At 43.9% G+C, this 19774-nt stretch overlaps 1 protein-coding gene across 1 annotated transcript in view; it reads left to right on the forward strand.

Annotated features, from left to right (window-relative positions):
* kl (klotho) overlaps positions 1–17891 on the forward strand; it is a 41414-nt gene extending 23523 nt beyond the window's left edge. Inside the window, exons 2-5 of the mRNA XM_033022890.1 lie at positions 2970–3486; positions 4282–4550; positions 14247–15387; positions 17183–17891. Of these exons, the coding sequence (XP_032878781.1) occupies positions 2970–3486; positions 4282–4550; positions 14247–15387; positions 17183–17493 (2238 nt within the window). The 3' untranslated portion in view covers positions 17494–17891. The remainder of the gene's footprint in view (positions 1–2969; positions 3487–4281; positions 4551–14246; positions 15388–17182) is intronic.
* Positions 17892–19774: the final 1883 nt, after the last annotated feature.

The following is a 19774-nucleotide window of genomic DNA, read 5'->3' on the forward strand; positions in this document are numbered from 1 at the left end:
TACCCATGATGGAGTGGATGTCTTCTTGGGCATATTTCCATCTGAAAATATGGCGCCGATGCCAGGTGAGGCGGCCGATCTCGACCTCATTGGACGTCCGTGCCGATCGGCGGGTCGAATCTGCCCCGTGCGGCCGGGGCTCTGGAACTCCGGCCCAGCCAGAGCCGGCTGATCCATTCCCATAACTGACTTCCGCGGCCGACTTTGCGGATCGGTATCTTGGCTCCCTCAAGGCCATGACCTCTGTTGGTACTGCAAAACGGATAACACGCCAAGGCTCAGGAACCAAGAGTGCTGGAAAATCGGTGGTGGATCTGTATTTACAAGCAAAAGATTGTTTGTTCTGGAAGTAACTCATGATGAAACGTACTTAAATTGTGTTTGATTAGTTTTCTATAATGAATAAATGTGGGACAATAATGTTTTTTACTTTATGCAATGACAGTGGAATTATCCGCCACAGGAGGAAATGATGCAACAGGTTAAATATAAATAGACTATTTCTATAATTTAATGAGATATGGAACATAAATACTTTGCTCCCGGGCTGTGATGCTGAAATTACACAGGATATTTAGCTCCACTGAATCAGCCTTTGTAAACAATTTTATTATACATTGAAGCTCTATTACACTTGGAGTAAAGCAAGTGACTGGAGTGATTCTGCAATGTTGTGAAAAGTGCATGTACATTTATGTGGGTTAATATTTACACTGGCTTAATGATGAAATGATCTGGAAATTGTCGCTTTGGTTTCTAAAACAACCCAGGTAGAAGTCATAAGCAATTTGTTGAATTTCTTTAATTTAATAAGCAGTTAAGTAACTGTCAGAATTCATCAGGGGTTTTGTTGCTGATCTGTGTAATGATAAACTTACATCTTCATCATTTATTAATCAAGGGCCTTTTTCACTCCAGTCATTCCTTCTTCTCCCTGCTCCCATCTGGCTGAAGATACAGAAGCACCACCAGACTCAGGAACAGTTTCTTCCCCTCTGTTATCAGGCTTCTGAACAGTCCTTCCATAAACTAGGGCACTGTCTGATTCACCTCTACCCAATTGTGGCCATTGGACTTTGTATCTGGAACTGTTGAAAAGCTATAGTCTGCTCTCTGGTAGTTTTCTCTTTGCTCTACCTGTTGCATTTGAGCTTGGGTCGATTTCACTCGTATACTATTGTCGGATTTAGACTTTAGAGATGCAGTGTGGAAACAGGCCCTTCAGCCTGATAAGTCCGTAGGATCCCTATACAGTAGCACTATCCTACAATATAGGGACAATATTGCCGAAGCCAATTAACCTACAAACCTGTACGTCTTTGGAGTGTGAGAGGAAGCCGGAGCACCCAAAGAAAACCCACGTGGTCACAGGGAGAACGTACAAACCATACAGATTGCATTTGTAGTCAGGATCATTGTGTGTTTGTGTGTCTGTATAAACATACATACAAAGACAAAGATAAAAACAATGCCCCCATGTCTATGTAGTCTGGAGCTTATATGTAAGTTAGTGTTTAATAGCCCGATGGTAGGGAAGAAGCTGCTCCTGAAATGAGAGTGTGGCCAGGAGCGAAATGAGAGTGATGCCAGGCTGATGTGGGTCTCTGAGATGCTGGCTGCTGCTCTGGGGGATCGACTCCTGTAGATCCCTTAAATGGTAGGGAGGTCAATACCCATGATGGACTGGGCAGTGTGTGGTGGGGAGGTCAGTACCTGTGATAGACCGGCTAGTGTTCTTCGCTTTTTGCAATCTTTTTCGTTCCTTGGGCGTTCATGTCGCTGAACCAGGCCATGATGCAACCAGTTAATATTGATTGATTGATTGATTGATTGATTGATTGATTGATTGATTGATTGATTGATTGATTGATTACTTTATTAATCCCCTTATTCAGGGGAAATTCTGATGTCCTTGCAGCACACTAATAAAAATACAACACAGTATTCATAAAGAAATTCAACACCAAAACATCCCCCCACAGTGATTCCCACTGTGGGGGAAGGCACAAAGTCCAGTCCCCATCCTCTTGTCCACACATAGTCGGGCCTATTGAGGCCTCCACAGTCGCCGCCACGGCGCCCGATGTTCTCGCCGGGTGATGGTACTCCGGCGTCGGCAGAATATGCTCTCTACCCTACACCTGGAAACCCTTCCTTACCATAGAACTGTCCAAAAGTCTTGAGATTTATAATCATCATTCACTCTTTATATTTAAGAAAGAACTGCAGAAACTGGAAAAATCGAAGGTAGGCAATAATGCTGGAGAAACTCAACGGGTGAGGCAGCATCTATGGGAGCGAAGGAATAGGCGATGTTTCGGTTCGAGACCCTTCTTCAGACTGATGTGGAGGGGGGGGGGGGGGCGGGAAAAAGAAAGGAAGAGGCGGATACAGTAGGCTGTGGGAGAGCTGGGACGGGGAGGGGAAGGAGGGAGAAAGCAAGGACTACCTGAAATTGGAGAAGTCAATGTTCATACCGCTGGGGTGTAAACTACCCAAATGAAATATGAGGTGCTGCTCCTCCAATTTGTGGTGTGACTCACTATGGCCATGGAGGAGGCCCAGGACAGAAAAGTCTGATTCGGAATGGGAGGGGGAGTTGAAGTGCTGGGCCACCGGGAGATCAGGTTGGTTATTGCGAACTGAGTGGAGGTGTTGGGCGAAGCGATCGCCAAGCCTGCGCTTGGTCTCACCTATGTAAAGCAGTTGACACCTGGAACAGCGGATGCAGTAGATGAGGTTGGAGGAGTTGCAGGCGAACCTCTGCCTCACCTGGAAAGACTGCTTAGGTCCTTGGATGTAGTCGAGGAGGGGGGGGTTAAGCGACAGGTGTAGCATTTCCTGCGGTTGCAAGGGAAAGTACCGGGGGAGGGGGTGGTTTGGGTGGGAAGGGACGAATTGACCAGGGAATTGACGAATTCACTCTTTATAAATTTCTTTAACAATACCTTTAATATGTCAACTTCTAGGCCCATGCCAAGACGTGGCACATCTACAATGACCGTTTCCGTCAGTCTCAGCAAGGTTACGTGTCAATTGCTTTGGCTTCCCACTGGGTTGGGCCAAGGAATGGCGACATTAATCCGGAAACAGTGCATCTATGTCAGTGCTCCATCAACTCAGTACTGGGCTGGTTCGCCAAGCCGATATTCGTGGACGGCGATTATCCAACCTGCATGAAAGACAACCTCAAATCGTTGCTGCCAGCATTCGACGATGCAGAAAAATTGAAAATAAAGAACACCGCAGATTTCTTTGCTCTTTCATTTGGACCTCTGAGCTTCCGACTATTGGACTCAAAGCTGCTGTTCAACCAATCAAAGAAATACCAACTGAGGCAACTTCTCTCTTGGATTCAAATCGAATACAACAATTCAAAAATACTAATTGTCGAGAATGGCTGGGATGACAGCAGCAGTAACACAAAAACAGCAGACGTTTATAACATGTACGCCTTAAAGAACTTCCTCATGGACGTGTTGAAAGGTCAATTTATTATTATTATTATTATTATTAATATTATTAGTTTATTTTTGTCATACGTACCAAGGTACAGTGAAAAGATTGTTGTTGCATGCTATCCAGCCAGCGGAAAGACTCCAGAACCGTGTGCCTTTTTTTAGAAGATAATAATGTTTACTTATTCAAGAAATAATGAAGCCTACTTTATTTTGTTACATTTTAAAATGCAAATATTTAAAAATCAACCCTAAAATTTTAAACATTGATCTTTTAGGTAAAAGTGTGTCAAAACGTTGTTATTGGATTAGTTACAGTTATAAAACTTTGTTTACATTGGCCAGCACAGAGGTTTCTAAAAGATTCACAAATTGTGTTAAGAATAGGTCTCGAGCTAATCAAAAGATCAAGTTATTTATTTTTGAAAGGAGATTAAGTCCATTAAAAAAGCCATGGTCATACATCACGGAAACAGGCCCTTCGACCCCTCAAGTCCATGCCGACCATCAATCATCCGTTCACACTTATTCTATATTATCCCACTTTCTCATCCAGTCCCTACACACCAGTGGCAATTTACAGAGGCCAATTAACCTATAAAGCCGCACGTCTTTGCGATGTGGGAGGAAACTGGAGCACCCGGAGGGACCCACACGGTCACAGGAAGAACGTACAAACTCCTTACAGACAGCATCCACAGTCAGGATCGAACCATGGTCTCTAGTGCTGCGAGGCATCAGCTCTATCCCCTGCGCCACTGTGCCACCAGTGAATTCCTGTGCACAATTTCGCCATTAACATTTTGTCCTTGTGTTTTCACAGCCATTAAGTATGATGGAGTTGATGTTATAGGATACACTGCCTGGTCGTTGATAGATGGGTTTGAATGGGACGTTGGCTACAGCAAATGCCGAGGATTGTTCTACATTGACTTCCAAAGCAAGAGAAAGGAGAGGTTGCCAAAGTCATCTGCTTTGTTCTATCGTCAAGTGATCCAAGACAATGGGTTTCCACCAGTCCCAGAAAACAAGCCCATCATGGGAACCTTCCCCCAGAGTTTTATCTGGGGTATTTCTGAAGATGTCATACAGGTATTGCTTTTTATATTGAGGTCCTTACTTGATAAACAAGATACGTGAAGGAACAAGGAACTGCAGATGCTGGATTCATGAGCAAAACACAAAGTGCTGGAAGAACTCAGTTGGTCAGGCAGCATCAGTGGAGGGAATGGACAGATGACATTTTGGATTGTTTAGGATTAGTTTATTATTGTCGGGGTACAGGGAAAAGGATTTTGTTGCGTGCTATCCAGTCAAAGAAAAGACTACATAGGATTACTAGCAAGCCGTCAACAGTGTACAGATAAGGGATGAAGGATGCACCGTTTAGTGCGAGATGAAGTCTGATTAATGACAGTTCAAAGGTCTCTGAAGAGGGGATGGGAGGTCGAGCCCTCTCTAGCTGGTGGCAGGACGGTTCTGTTGCCTGACAGCAGCTGGGAAAAAAATGTCCTTGAATCTGGAGGAATGCCTTTTAAAACTTTTGTACCTCTTGCCTGATAGGAGAGGGAAGAGGAAGGAGTGATCTGGGTGAGACTGGCCCTTGAATATACTGGTGGTCTTGCCCACAAAGCGTGAAGTGTAGATAGAATCAATGGAAGGGAGATTGGTTTGTGTGATGTGCGATTGGAACCCTTCCTAAGATTGATGGAGTGGGGGGAGAAAGCTGGAAAAGAGTGGTGGGGGTGGGACAAAGCCTGGCAGGTGATACAGGTGGGGGGGGGGGACGATTGGCGGATGGGTTTGCGGTTTACGAGTCTGGATTAGAATATGGTTGAAGAGCAGGAGACCAGATGGAATCACAAGTTGTGTTCCCTAGCTGGACTAAAACACATTTCGAGAAAGTAGCTTGTTTTAATTTAAATATTGGCTAATCCATTGCGTGTGAATGTGTCAGAGATGTGACAAAGGGAAGTAAGTCACCATGAGTCAAGAGTGTTTTATTGCTCTATGTACCGTCGACACAGTAAAACTCTTACTTGCAGCAGCACAACAGGTTGGTAAAGTCAATAAATAACACAATAAGCAAACAGTAAAAACATTCAATAAATAAACAACTTCATATCATGTAAAAATCAAAACAAAGCCTAAATTCTCTAGTGCAAACCAGGCAGTTCACAGTCGGGAGTTCAGTTGGAGTTTGTAGTGTTCAATAACCAGATGGTTGTTGAGAAGAAGCTGTTCCTGAACCTGGAGGTCACGGTTTTCAGACTCCTCTACCTTCTTCCCCATGGCAGGAATTAAATGAGAGCAATCTAATAGTAATTATCAGTATTATGAGGTAATCTGACCATAATGGAGCAAAACCGAAGTCCGTAGTACAATCTAAACATAGGTCATAGCAGATCATAGTTGCTGAGGTTAGTGTGTGTATTGTGTTCTTATGGTTTACAATTCACGATTGCAGTGTTCTTATACCCATTTGTTGTTGGGGAGAAGCTGTTCTTGAACCTAGATGTCGCAGCTTTCATTTTCCTGTACCTTCTTCCTCTTGGTGTAAGTGAATTGAGAGTATGCGTCAGGGTGGTGTGGGTCTTTGATGATGTTAGCTGCCTTTTTGGGGCAGTGCTTCCTTCAATGGTGGGGGGGGGGGGGGGAATCAGTACCCATGATGGACCGGGCAGTGTCCACTCCTCTCTGAAATCTCCTTCATTCCTGGGTGTCTGCGTTGCCGAACCAGGTCAAGATGCAACCAGACGGTGTGGTCTCTACTGTGCACCCACAGAAGTTTGATAGAGTGTTTGTTGCCAAACCAAATCCCTCAATCTCCTCATCAGTAAGAATTTGTGAGGAGCAAGGTTGGTTGTCCTATGTTAAGTAAACCATCATATTCAACTGGTGTTTGGAGCCACACGTTCAACCTGTAGAAGGAATGTATAAGAAAAGACACAAAGTGCTGGAGTGACTCAACGGGTTAGGCAGTATCTGTGGAGAACATGGATAGATGATGTTTCGGGTCTGGACCCTCCAAATGTTATTCTGACCACATTCGATCCTGACTTCATGTGCTGTCTGTGTGGAGTTTGCTCGTTCTGTGTGTGGCCGTGTTGGTTTCCTCTGGGTGCTGCAGTTTCCTCCGACTTCACAAAGACATGCGGGTTAATTGACCACTGTTAGTTTCCCCGTGTATATAGGGAGTGGATGAGAAAGTGGGATAACATAGAACTAGTATGATGGGTGATCGCTGGCTGGCATGGACTTGTCATAAGGTCATGTGATAGGAATAGAATTAGCCCATCAAGTCAATTCCACCATTCTATCATGACTGATCTATCTCTCCCTCCTAACCCTATTCTCCTGCCTTCTCCCCGTAACCTCTGACACCTGTACTAATCAAACAGCATTTTTATAAACTCCAGCGAGTACAGGCCCAGTGCCGACAAACTCTCATCTAATCATTCCTGGGATCATTCTTGTAAACCTCCTCTGGACTCTCTCCAGCGCCAGCACATCCTTCCTCAGATATGGCGCCCAAAATTGCTCACAATATTCCAAATGTGACCTACCAGCGCCTTATAGAGCCTCAGCATTACTTCGCTGTTTTGTATACAAGCCCTCTTGAAATAAATGCTAGCATTGAGTTAGCTTTCTTTGGTGGGCCAAAGGGCCTGTTTCCACGCTGTATCACTAAACTAAGCAGTTATAACACATGTCATAAAAAAGCATGGAATGGCAAAAGGGTCCCAAGATGTCACATGGTACTCTGAGAGAGAGCACATATTCTAACAAGAACAAAAAATATTGAACGTATTTTAAGAGGCTTTTAGGCATGTGGATACGCTGGGAATGGAGGGATATGGATCACAGGCAGCCAAAGGAGATTAGTATAACATAGTATCATGTTCGGCACCGACATTGTGGGCCAAAGGGCCTGTTCCTGTACTGTAGTGTGCTATGTTCCATGTTTTAGTTTAGTTTAGTTTAGAGATACAGTGTGGAAACAGGCCCTTCAGCCCACCGAGTCTGTGCTGACCAACGATCACCCCATACACTAGCACTATCCCACACACTAGGGACAATTTACAATCTTCACCGAAGCCAATTAACGTACAAACCTGCATGCCTTTGGAGTGTGGGAGGAAACTGGAGCATCCAGAAAAAACCTACGCAGGTCACGGGGAGAACATGCAAACAACGTACAGACAGCACCCGTGGTCAGGATCGAACCTGGGTTTCTGGCGCTGAAAGGCTGCAACTCTACCGCTGCGCCCGTTTTGTACTCAACATTGGAACAGCTAATCAGAGCCTAATCGATTTGCAGATTATCTCTTAAAATAATTCATTTTTGATGCAAAATTGGGCTGTAGGGCTGGAGGTGGGTCAAGCAGCATCTGTGGAGTGAAAGGTTGGACATTTGTTTTTAAAGTACAGTGGAGGGGTGTAGAAACAAAGAACTGCAGATGACAGTATACAAAAGGGTAAAGAAGGGTCCCGACCCAAAAGGTCGCCTATCCATGTTCTTCAGAGATTTTGCCTGACCTGCTGAGTCATTTGCTTCTTGCTTTTGCTGCTTGAATTTTGCTTCTTTTATGATAGAACATGTCCCCCCCTGCCCTGCATTTAATTTCCCTCTAGTGGCCACCTTCATTATCACAACAGTCATAGATGATGACTTAATTACTTTGGATGAAGATATTCTTGGCAGATATTCTTCTATGTGTCCTCAATATGTGCTTGTAGCGTGTTTATTTTTGATCTAGATATCACCAAAAGATTAGAAATTGCATTCAGTATGAAGCAGGTTAAAAATTAATTCACGATATAACTAGTTAATGTTCTTTAAGTTATAACAATTTTAAAAATTCTGCAGTCCATAGTTGACTACATATTTTCTAAAAAATAGTTTATAATAAATCTCTATTTGTTTTCACTTGAATTTTAGTTTCAGATAACTTTGGGCATCACTCGAGAATGGATATTTTTCCACTGAGATTGTTAATATTTAATTGTCAATTTTACCGAAAATGGAACATTGACATTCTCACTTGCAGCAACATAACAAGTCTATAAACACAGTACTCATAGATAACACAATAAACGGAAAAAGTTCAATTAAGTAAAATAAAACAATGTCAGTGTAAAACAAAAGCCCGAAGTTCCTAGTGCAACCAAGACAGTTCGTAGTTCATAGGTTAGTTGGTGTTTGTAGTGTTCAGGAGCCTGATATATAACCCAATCATCCGTGGGATAATTCTCGTAAGCCTCCTCTGGACTCTCCAATGCCAGCACATCCCTCCTCAGATATGGGGCTCAAAACCGCTCACAATATTCCAAATGTGGTCCTGACCAGCGCCTTATAAAGCCTCAGCATTACACCCTGGCATTTATATTCTAGTTCTCTCCAAATGAATGCTAACGTTCGTGAATGATCCCGGGGATGTTTGGGTTAACATTTGTTGAGAGTTTGATGGCTCTGGGCAGTCACGGTGGCGCAGCAGTAGAGTTGCTGCCTTACAGCAAAGCGCAGCATTGGAGGCCTGGGTTCGATCCCGATTACTGGTGCTGTCTGTACGGAGTTTGTACGTTCTCCCCGTGACCTGCGTGGGTTTTCTCCGAGATCTTCCTCCCACATTCCAAAGACGTACAGGTTTGTAGGTTAATTGGCTTGATAAATATAAAAATTGTCTAGTATAAAATTGTCCAACTTCCAGTATAGTCCATGGTGGACTCTTGGGAAGCTACAAGGTACAAGGTCTGTACTCGCTAGAAGGATGAGGGAGGATTTCAATGAAACACGGAATAAGGAAAGGTGTAAATAGAGTTGATGTGCAGAGGATGTTTCCACTAGTGGGAGAGTCTAAGACCAGAGGGCACAGCCTCAAAATAAAAGGACCATTAGAATTAAGACGAGGAGGAATTTATTTAGTCAGAGGGTGGTGAATCTGTGTAATTCAATGCCACAGATGGCAGTGGAGGCCAAATCATTGGCTATTTTTAAAGTGGAATTTGACAGTTTCTTGTTTAGTAAGGGTGTTAAAGGTTATGGGGAGAATGCAGGAGAATGAAGTTGAGAAGAAAAAAAAAGATCAGGCATGATCGAATGGCAGAGTAGACTAGATGGGCTGAATGGCCTAATTCTGTTCCTACGTCTGATGGTCTTATGGTCCTATGATGACTTTATCGCTCAGTGTGAACCAGAGTGCACGTGACCCTTTCCAATGCAAACCTGTCAGGCTGCAACACAATGCAGTCATTCTTCACAAATTTTGCTGCAATGTGTAAGAACAAAGGTTTAAACCAAAATGCTGATCAGACACATTGGACGTCAAAGATTTAAGGTGACACTTTAGCATTGCAGTATGAAAATTGAGTTTAACAATGGATTGCTAAATTATAAATTTTTCTACTTGTAAATAAGATGGCCAATGTCCATTCTGCTGCCATCGCACAATGCCTGGACATGGAGCAGTGGAAGTCCCATCTTGTTCACTTGGTCCTTTTCAATAACTGACTTGTATTTTATGTCTCCCACCAGGATGGAAGTCCAGTCAACAAGAAAATCACTTCTTTGTAAAGAATGCATCAGGTAGATCCATGAGTGTCCACTGATATCTGAACTCTCCTTGGTCCACCTGATCCCCGTTGCTCACTTCTTCCTTTGAGTACTTTGGCTTTGATATTCCTGCCAGCAATCCTTAAATGTGAGATTGGTTCACATCATTCAGTCCAAAACATTATTTTCTCATTCATTGCAGTAGAGAGTACAATAACTGGATTGACACCTGGAAGTATGATGTTGTGGCGATCAGTGAAACATGGGTGCAGGAGGGCTGTGATTGGAAACTAAATATTCCAGGATTTTGTTGCTTCAGGTGTGATAGAATTGGAGGGGCAAGAGGTGGAGGTGTTGCATTGCTTGTCAGGGAAGATATTACAGCAGTGCTTTGGCAGGATAGATTAGAGGGCTCGTCTAGGGAGGCTATTTGGGTGGAACTGAGAAATGGGAAAGGGGTAGCAACACTTATAGGGGTGTATTATAGACCGCTAAATGGGGAGCGAGAATTGGAAGAGCAAATATGTAAGGAGATCACAGATATTAGTAGTAAGCACAAGGTAGTGATTGTGGGAGATTTCAATTTTCCACACATAGACTGGGAAACACATTCTGTAAATGGGCTGGATGGTTTGGAGTTTGTAAAATGTGTGCAGGATAGTTTTTTGCAGCAAAACATAGAGGTACCTACTAGAGAAGGGGCGGTGCTGGACCTCCTGTTAGGAAATGAGACGGGTCAGGTGGCAGAGGTATGTGTTGGGGAACAGTTCGGGTCCAGTGATCACAATACCATTAGTTTCAATATAATTATGGAGAGGGTCAGAACTGAACCTAGGGTTGAGATTTTTGATTGGAGAAAGGCTAACTTTGAGGAGATGCGAAAGGATTTAAAAGGAGTGAATTGGGACATTTTGTTTTATGGGAAAGATGTGGAAGAGAAATGGAGGACATTTAAAGGTGACATTTTAAGAGTACAGAATCTTTATGTCCCTGTTCGGTTGAAAGGAAATAGTAAAAATTGGAAAGAGCCATGGTTTTCAAGGGAAATTGGACGGTTCGGAAAAAGAGAGAGATCTACAATAATTATAGGCAGCATGGAGTAAATGAGGTGCTTGAGGAGTATAAAGCATGTAAAAAGAATCTTAAGAAAGAAATTAGAAAAGCTAAAAGAAGATATGAGGTTGCTTTGGCAAGTAAGGTGAAAGTAAATCCAAAGGGTTTCTACAGCTATATTAATAGCAAAAGGATAATGAGGGATAAAATTGGTCCATTAGAGAGTCAGAGTGGACAGCTATCTGCAGAGCCAAAAGAGATGGGGGAGATATTGAACAATTTATTTTCTTCGGTATTCACCAAGGAGAAGGATATTGAATTATGTGAGGTAAGGGAAACAAGTAGAGTAGCTATGGAAACTATGAGATTCAAAGAAGAGGAAGTACTGACACTTTTGAAAAATATAAAAATGGATAAGTCTCCAGGTCCGGACAGGATATTCCCTGGGACATTGAGGGAAGTTAGTGTAGAAATAGCAGGGGCTATGACAGAAATATTTCAAATGTCATTAGAAACGGGAATAGTGCCGGAGGATTGGCGTACTGCGCATGTTGTTCCATTGTTTAAAAAGGGTTCTAAGAGTAAACCTAGCAATTATAGACCTGTTAGTTTGACATCAGTGATGGGCAAATTAATGGAAAGGATACTTAGAGATTATATATATAAACATCTGGATAAACAGGGTCTGATTAGGAACAGTCAACATGGATTTGTGCCTGGAAGGTCATGTTTGACTAATCTTCTTGAATTTTTTGAAGAGGTTACTCGGGAAATTGATGAGGGTAAAGCAGTGGATGTTGTATATATGGACTTCAGTAAGGCCTTTGACAAGGTTCCTCATGGAAGGTTGGTTAAAAAGGTTCAATTGTTGGGTATTAATGGTGGAGTAGCAAGATGGATTCAACAGTGGCTGAATGGGAGATGCCAGAGAGTAATGGTGGATGGCTGTTTGTCAGGTTGGAGGTCAGTGACTAGTGGGGTGCCACAGGGATCTGTGTTGGGTCCACTGTTGTTTGTCATGTACATCAATGATCTGGACGATGGTGTGGTAAATTGGATTAGTAAGTATGCAGATGATACTAAGATAGGTGGTGTTGTGGATAATGAAGTAGATTTTCTAAGTCTACAGAGAGATTTAGGCCATTTGGAAGAGTGGGCTGAAAGATGGCAGATGGAGTTTAATGCTGATAAGTGTGAGGTGCTACATCTTGGCAGGACAAATCAAAATAGGACGTACATAGTAAATGGTAGTGAATTGAGGAATGCAGTTGAACAGAGGGATCTAGGAATAACTGTGCACAGTACACTGAAGGTGGAATCTCATGTAGATAGGGTGGTAAAGAAAGCTTTTGGTGTGCTGGCCTTTATAAATCAGAGCATTGAGTATAGAAGTTGGGATGTAATGTTAAAATTGTACAAGGTATTGGTGAGGCCAATTCTGGAGTATGGTGTACAATTTTGGTCGCCTAATTATAGGAAGGATGTCAACAAAATAGAGGGAGTACAGAGGAGATTTACTAGAATGTTGCCTGGGGTTCAGCAACTAAGTTACAGAGAAAGGTTGAACAAGTTAGGTCTTTATTCTTTGGAGCGCAGAAGGTTAAGGGGGGACTTGATAGAGGTCTTTAAAATGATGAGAGGGATAGACAGAGTTGACGTGGATAAGCTTTTCCCACTGAGAGTAGGGAAGATTCAAACAAGGGGACATGACTTGAGAATTAAGGGACAGAAGTTTAGGGGTAAAATGAGGGGAAACTTCTTTACTGAGAGAGTGGTGGCTGTGTGGAATGAGCTTCCAGTGGAGGTGGTGGAGGCAGGTTCGATTTTATAATTTAAAAATAAATTGGATAGTTATATGGACGGGAAAGGAATGGAGGGTTATGGTCTGAGTGCAGGTAGATGGGACTAGGGGAGAATAAGTGTTCGTCACGGACTAGAAGGGCCGAGATGGCCTGTTTCCGTGCTATAATTGTTACATGGTTATATGGTTAACTGGTTGCATCATGGGCTGGTTTAGTAACTCAAATTCCAGCAACAAAGGAGATTACAAAAAGTGGTGGCCACTGCCCAGTGTTTGTGCATTGACTACCCCACCACACACTGCCCGTGTCAATCACAGGTACTGACCATCCCACCACACTCTGCCCCACACTCCTGTTTCCCCCAGCATCAAAGGGATTTACAGGAGACGCTGCCTCAAAAAGGCAGCCAGCATCATCAGAGACCCACACCATCCTGGCCATGCTCTCATTTCACTCATTTCACAGTGACCTCCAGGTTAAGAACAGCTTCTTCCCAACAACCATGTCTCTTAAAACACTACTAACACCAACTAAACCTTGAACTACAGACTATCTTGGTTGCACTAGGGACTTTGTGCTCTTTGCAATAATAATGGTGTTTCTTCATTTCTTTCTTCATATCTATGTGTACTGTGTTTACAGATCTGTTATGCTGCTGGTGCTGCAAGTAAGGATTTCATTGTTCCGTTTCAGTTCAATTAAACACTTTTGACTTGACATTAAATTCATTGTGGCGACGTGAGCCTTGCTGGACAGGCCTGTTCTGAGTGCCCAGAGGATATGAGTCAACAATGGGTTGGATCGGATCAACATGAAGACAGGCCCTTCAGCCTACTGAGTCCACGCCGTGCACCTGTCACACTTGTGGCATGTTATCCCACTTTCTCATCCACTCCCTACACACTGTGGGCAATTTGCAGAGGGCCACTTATATTCTAGTTCTAGTTAACCTACAAACTCGCACGTCTTTGTGATGTGGGAGGAAACCGCGGCACCTGGAGGAAAGCCACAGGGAGAATGTACAAATTCCACACACACAGCAGCTGAGGTCAGGATTGAACCCGGATCTCTGGCGCTATGAGGCAGCAGCTCTACTAGCTGCGCCACTGTTTAGTTTAGTTTATTGTTACGTGTACCAAGGTACAGTGCAAAGCTTTTGTTGCGCGCGATTCGGTTAGTGGAAAAACTATACATGATTACGTTCAAGCCGCCCACAGTGTGCAGATACATGATAAAGGGAATAACCTTTAGTGCACGGTAAAGTCCGATTAAACATAATCGAAGGGTCAGTCCTGTTAATGTTGTTAATCTTTTCAATAATTCAGATGAAATTCTAGATAAAAACACTTTCTTTGTCTTCACTTTGTCTTCAATTTTCAGGTGGAAATGTCGCCTACAACTCCTCAGTTTATAGATCGTAATATTTACCAATGGGATATTAATGGCACGGGGAAGCTGGTGAAAATTAAAGGTGTCATTGGCCCGATTCGCAAAGCCCAGTGCACTGACTACACCTCCATCAGACAAGAGATCCACTTGTTGCAAGATACACACGCCACCCACTACCAGTTCTCCCTCAACTGGTCCCTCCTCCTGACCACGGGAGAGTCTACACAGGACATCCGTGCAAACCTTCGTTATTACAAATGCTACATCAGTGAGCTCCTTCGGGCTAACGTGACTCCGGTGGTGGTGTTGTACCATCCAACCCTGGAGGACCAGCAGCTCCCCTCAGCCTTGGAGGCCAAGGGGGGCTGGATGAACACAGCGACTATGAAGGCATTTGTGGAGTACGCCCGGTTTTGTTTCACGCAGCTGGGAGACAAGGTGAGACTCTGGATAACCATGAGTGAACCAAATGACATCAAGCACTTGGAGAGGTACAGAGCCAACTTCACCATCGTGGGCCACAACTTAATCAAGGCCCACGCCCTAGTTTGGCACCTCTACAACAACGAATTCCGCAAGACGCAGGGAGGAGAGGTCTCCGTCTCTCTTCACGCTGATTGGGTTGACCCTGCCGACCCGTTCTCCCGCGACGACATTGAAGCGGCTGCCAGCACCTTGGAGTTTGACATCGGCTGGTTCGCAGAACCCATTCTGGGCAACGGGGACTATCCTTTGGTCATGAGGGACGGCCGGAGTCAAAGGCAACACCTGATCTGGCGCGACACCTACCTGCCCCACTTCACCCGCCAAGAGAGAGAGTTGGTACGAGGCTCCATGGACTTTGTGGCCCTGAATCACTACACCACACACCTTGTCCATCTGGAGGAGAACACCAATCCTCAGGATGGCTCTGAGCTCAAAGTGCAACACCTGAAGGACGCCACTTGGCTGGCATCGCCAGACGGAAAAGCAGTTGTACCGTGGGGTTTACGGAAACTATTGAGGTGGATAAAATCAAAATATGGCAACGTTCCCATCTACATCACCTCGAACGGAATTGATGATGATTCTCCCTCCAAGGACAAGCTGCGAGTCTACTACATCCAGAGTTACATTAACGAAGTTTTAAAAGGTAGGCCCTTTTTAAGGTGGACACAAGCAACTGCAGATGCTGGTACACAAACAAAAACACAAAGTGTTGGAATAACTCAGCGGGTCATAGAAACATAGAAACATAGAAAAAAGGTGCAGGAGTAGGCCATTCGGCCCTTTGAGCCTGCACCGCCATTCAATATGATCATGGCTGATCATCCAACTCAGTATCCTGTACCTGCCTTCTCTCCATACCCCCTGATCCCTTTAGCCACAAGGGCCACATCTAACTCCCTCTTAAATATAGCCAATGAACTGGCCTCAACTACCTTCTGTGGCAGAGAATTCCACAGATTCACCACTCTCTGTGTGAAAATTTTTTTTCTCATCTCGGTCCTAAAAGATTTACCCCTTATCCTTAAACTGGGACCCCTTGTTCTGGACTTCCCCAACATCAGGAACAGACAGCATCTCGGGATAACATTGATAGGTGATCTTTGAGACTGGAGATGGGTGCCTGACCTGAAGCGTCACCAATCCATGTTCTGCAGGGACACTGCCTGACCTGTTGAGTTACTCCAGCACTTTGTGTCTTTCCTACAGAATAATTGATCTTCCTTTTCTTTATCGTCATCGTAAATTCCCCCATTTCTATTTGTCTGATGCTGTTTCTTGCGTGTTTCGTCTCATCTTCTATCTTACCTTTGTTTCTCAGGTGTACTGCTATTTGTCAACTTTTGGAAACTCTCTCTTGGATTTCTATATCATCATCAATTTCTCCTCTCAGCCACATTGAGCCTTAAAGAAATACAAATTTTCCAACAAACTATGTGTTATTTCTTTACAGGCAATAACCTGTTGTACCTTATTTTTCCCATTCAGCCACTGCCATCCACAGCCAGCTCACACTAATCATTCATTCATAGCTTATAGACCTATATTTCAGACCTGGATTTCAGGTTGAAAACAAACACAATGTAAAATGTTACTATATTACGATCACTCTTCCCTATAAACCTTTTGACAACAATTGTCAATTAATCATTGCGTATAAGATTATGTCTTATATCGTATAAGATTGACTCTTCCTCCTCTGAGGATAAGAGTCAGGAAGACCTAAGGTACACAAAAATGCTGGAGAAACTCAGTGGGTGCAGCAGGATCTATGGGGCGAAGGAGATAGGCAACGTTTCGGGCCTAAACCCTTCTTCAGACCTGATGGTTAGGCAACACTTGGAATATTGTGTGCAGTTCTGGTCGGCCCCATACATGAAGAATGTGGAGGCTTTGGAGGGGGTGCTGCCTGTATTAGAGGGTATTGGTTACAAGAGGTTAGACAGACTTGAATTGTTTACTGTGCAATGTTAAAGATTGAGGGGAGACCTTATAGAAGTATATAAAATTATGAGAGGCATAGATAGGGTGGAGAATGTGGAGGACAGACCAAGGGTGCTGTCTGCATCGAGTTTGCACGTTCTCCCTGTGACTGCATGGGTTTCCTCTCCAGTTTCCTCCCACAGTCCAAAGACGTGTGGGTTGGTAGGTTAGTTGGCCTCTGTAAATTGTCCCTAGTGTAAGGGGGATGCATGAGAAAGTCAATTCAAAAGCCTGCAGGTAATTACATATATTGAGGTGCATTGCCCTGAGCAGGAGTGGATGAGAAAGTGGGATAACATAGAACTAATGTGAATAGATGATCGATGGTCAGCATGGACTCGATGGGTCGAAGGGCCTGTTTCCATGCAGTATCTCTAAACTAGACAATGGACCAGAATTCAGGCATAGTTACAGACCTCATGACGTTTATTTTGTTTTTTGTTTGATTCCTTACACAGCCTTAAAACTGGACGGAGTAAATATCCATGGCTATTTTGCATGGGCTTTAAGAGATATTGATGAGCCAAACTATGGCCTCTACAACTCCAATCAAGCTGCAAAGCTGTCCGTTGAATATTACAAGTTGATTGTTGATAACGGGGGATTCCCTGCATCAACATCACCCCGCGCCAAATGCCATCAAGGCTGCAATCCTTTCTACCTGAGGAAACAGCTGTTAGTTTTCACATTCTGCACTTTAAGTGTTTTTACAGCAACAATATTTTTGATTATTTATTATTCTTCAAAAAGATGCAGAAAATATAAGTAATCACATTTATTTTAAGGAAATGTGGAGAAATTAGCCATTTGTGTGTTTACAAAAAGAGTGATATTTAAATAGTGCTCTGTTTAGTGAGCTGCTTGGTACTAGTTTGGGGTTGCAACCTTTGATTTTCTTAAAAGTATTCCCATCTCAAGGTTTTAGCTACATGACTGTGCCTGTACAACGATCACCCCACTCGAGTCTGCAGGTAAGGTGAGAGGAGGAATATTGAGGTGAGAGGGGGGAAAGGTTCAATGGAGATGTGAGGGACAGGTTTTTTTACACTGAGGCTGGCGGGTGCCTATGGCTGACAGAGGTGGTGGTGGAATAGGTCTGATAGTGGTGTTTAAGAGGCTTTTAGATGGGGCACATGGAAGTGCAGGGAATGGTGGGGTATGGATCATGTACAGGCAGAGGTCAGTTTAACTAGGCATCATGTTCGCCATGAACATTGTGGGCTGAAGGGCCCGTTCCTGTTACATAGAAACATAGAAAATAGGTGCAGGAGGAGACCATTCGGCCCTTCGAGCCAGCACCCCCATTCATTGTGATCATGGCTGATCGTCCCCAATCAATAACCCGTGCCTGCCTTCTCCCCATATCCCTTGATTCCACCAGCCCCTAGAGCGCGATCTAACTCTCTCTTAAATCCATCCAGTGATTTGGCCTCCACTGCCCCTGTGGCAGGGAGGGAATTCCACAAATTCACAACTCTCTGGGTGAAAAAGTTTTTTCTCACCTCAGTCTTAAATGACCTCCCCTTTATTCTAAGACTGTGGCCCCTGGTTCTGGACTCGCCCAACATTAGGAACATTTTTCCTGCATCTAGCTTGTCCAGTCCTTTTATAGTTTTATATGTTTCTATAAGATCTCCCCTCATCCTTCTAAACTCCAGTAAATACAAGCTTAGTCTTTTCAATCTTTCCTCATATGACAGTCCCACCATCCCAGGGATCAATCTCGTGAACCTACGCTGCACTGCCTCAATCACAAGGATGTCCTTCCTCAAATTAGGAGACCAAAACTGTACACAATACTCCAGATGTGGTCTCACCAGAGCCATATACAACTGCAGAAGAACCTATACTGAAATTCTCTTGCTATGAAGACCAACATTCCATTATGTTGCTATTGTACTATTCCATGAGTTCTCTATGAATTCTATGAAGACACTCCGAATAATTCCCCCAAACAACCACACACTGCAATAGCTTTGGTACATGCACAAATGAACCTAATCATAGTCATACAGCATGGAAACAGACCCATTGGCCCAACTCGTCCATGCCGTCCAAGATGCCCTATCTAAGCTAGTCCCATTTACCCGGGTTTGGCCCATATCCCTCTAAATCTTTCCTATCCATGTACCTGTGACATATTTTACATCTCCCCTAATTCTTGTCTCTTGAACAAGAGAAGTCGTTAAAAGTCGTGAAATGTTGATTCAATGTCGTGGTGTTACACTGTGATGTAGACTTAACGTTACTCCACCAACTGCACAAAGCAAGTACTGGCAGTCTCAGTAGGGTGGCACTGTGGAGCAGCAGGTAGAGCTGCTGTCTCACCACTTTCAATGAGACCCGGGTTCGATCCTGACCTCAGATGCTGTCTGTGAGGAGTTTGCACATGCTCCGTGTCACCGTGTGCATTTGCTCCCACATTCCAAAGACGTAAGAGTTTGTAAGTTAATTGGCCTCTGTAAAGTTGCACCATTGTGTGGGCAGTGGATGTGGAAGTGGGATAACATAGAACTAGTGTTAGCGTGGACTAGTGGGCCGAAGGGCCTCTTTCCGTGCTGTATCTTCCATCAGTCAATCAATAATCTTCTTACTGGGCTAACTCTGGCTTCAAATTAATTCTCTGGTTAAAATCAATGAACTCAGGACAGGAGACACAAGGATCTACAGATGTTGAGCAAAACATAATGTGCTGGAGGAACTCAGCAAGTTAGGCAGGATCTGTGGAGGGAATGGATGGGTCCCCACCTAAATCATCGTCTGTCCATTCTCTGCATGTATGCTACCTGACCAACTAAATCCAGGACAGGAATGGAGGTAAGATGTAGATATCTTATAATCTTCAAGTCTCGGTACTATATCAGGCAAACGAGTTATGTGACACCTTCTCTCACTGCTCCCCCTCTGTGATTCCTGCTGATGTCCCACCATGTACTGACCTGGATTCACTTCCACAGCCATATGCGTTTCAACCTATTATCTAGCCCTTCCTCTCTTCAAACTCCCCCCCCATCCCCCCACCCCCACCACACACACACACAATCAGTCTG

The sequence above is a fragment of the Amblyraja radiata genome, chromosome 6, assembly GCF_010909765.2.
Source record: "Amblyraja radiata isolate CabotCenter1 chromosome 6, sAmbRad1.1.pri, whole genome shotgun sequence".
NCBI lineage: Eukaryota > Metazoa > Chordata > Chondrichthyes > Rajiformes > Rajidae > Amblyraja > Amblyraja radiata.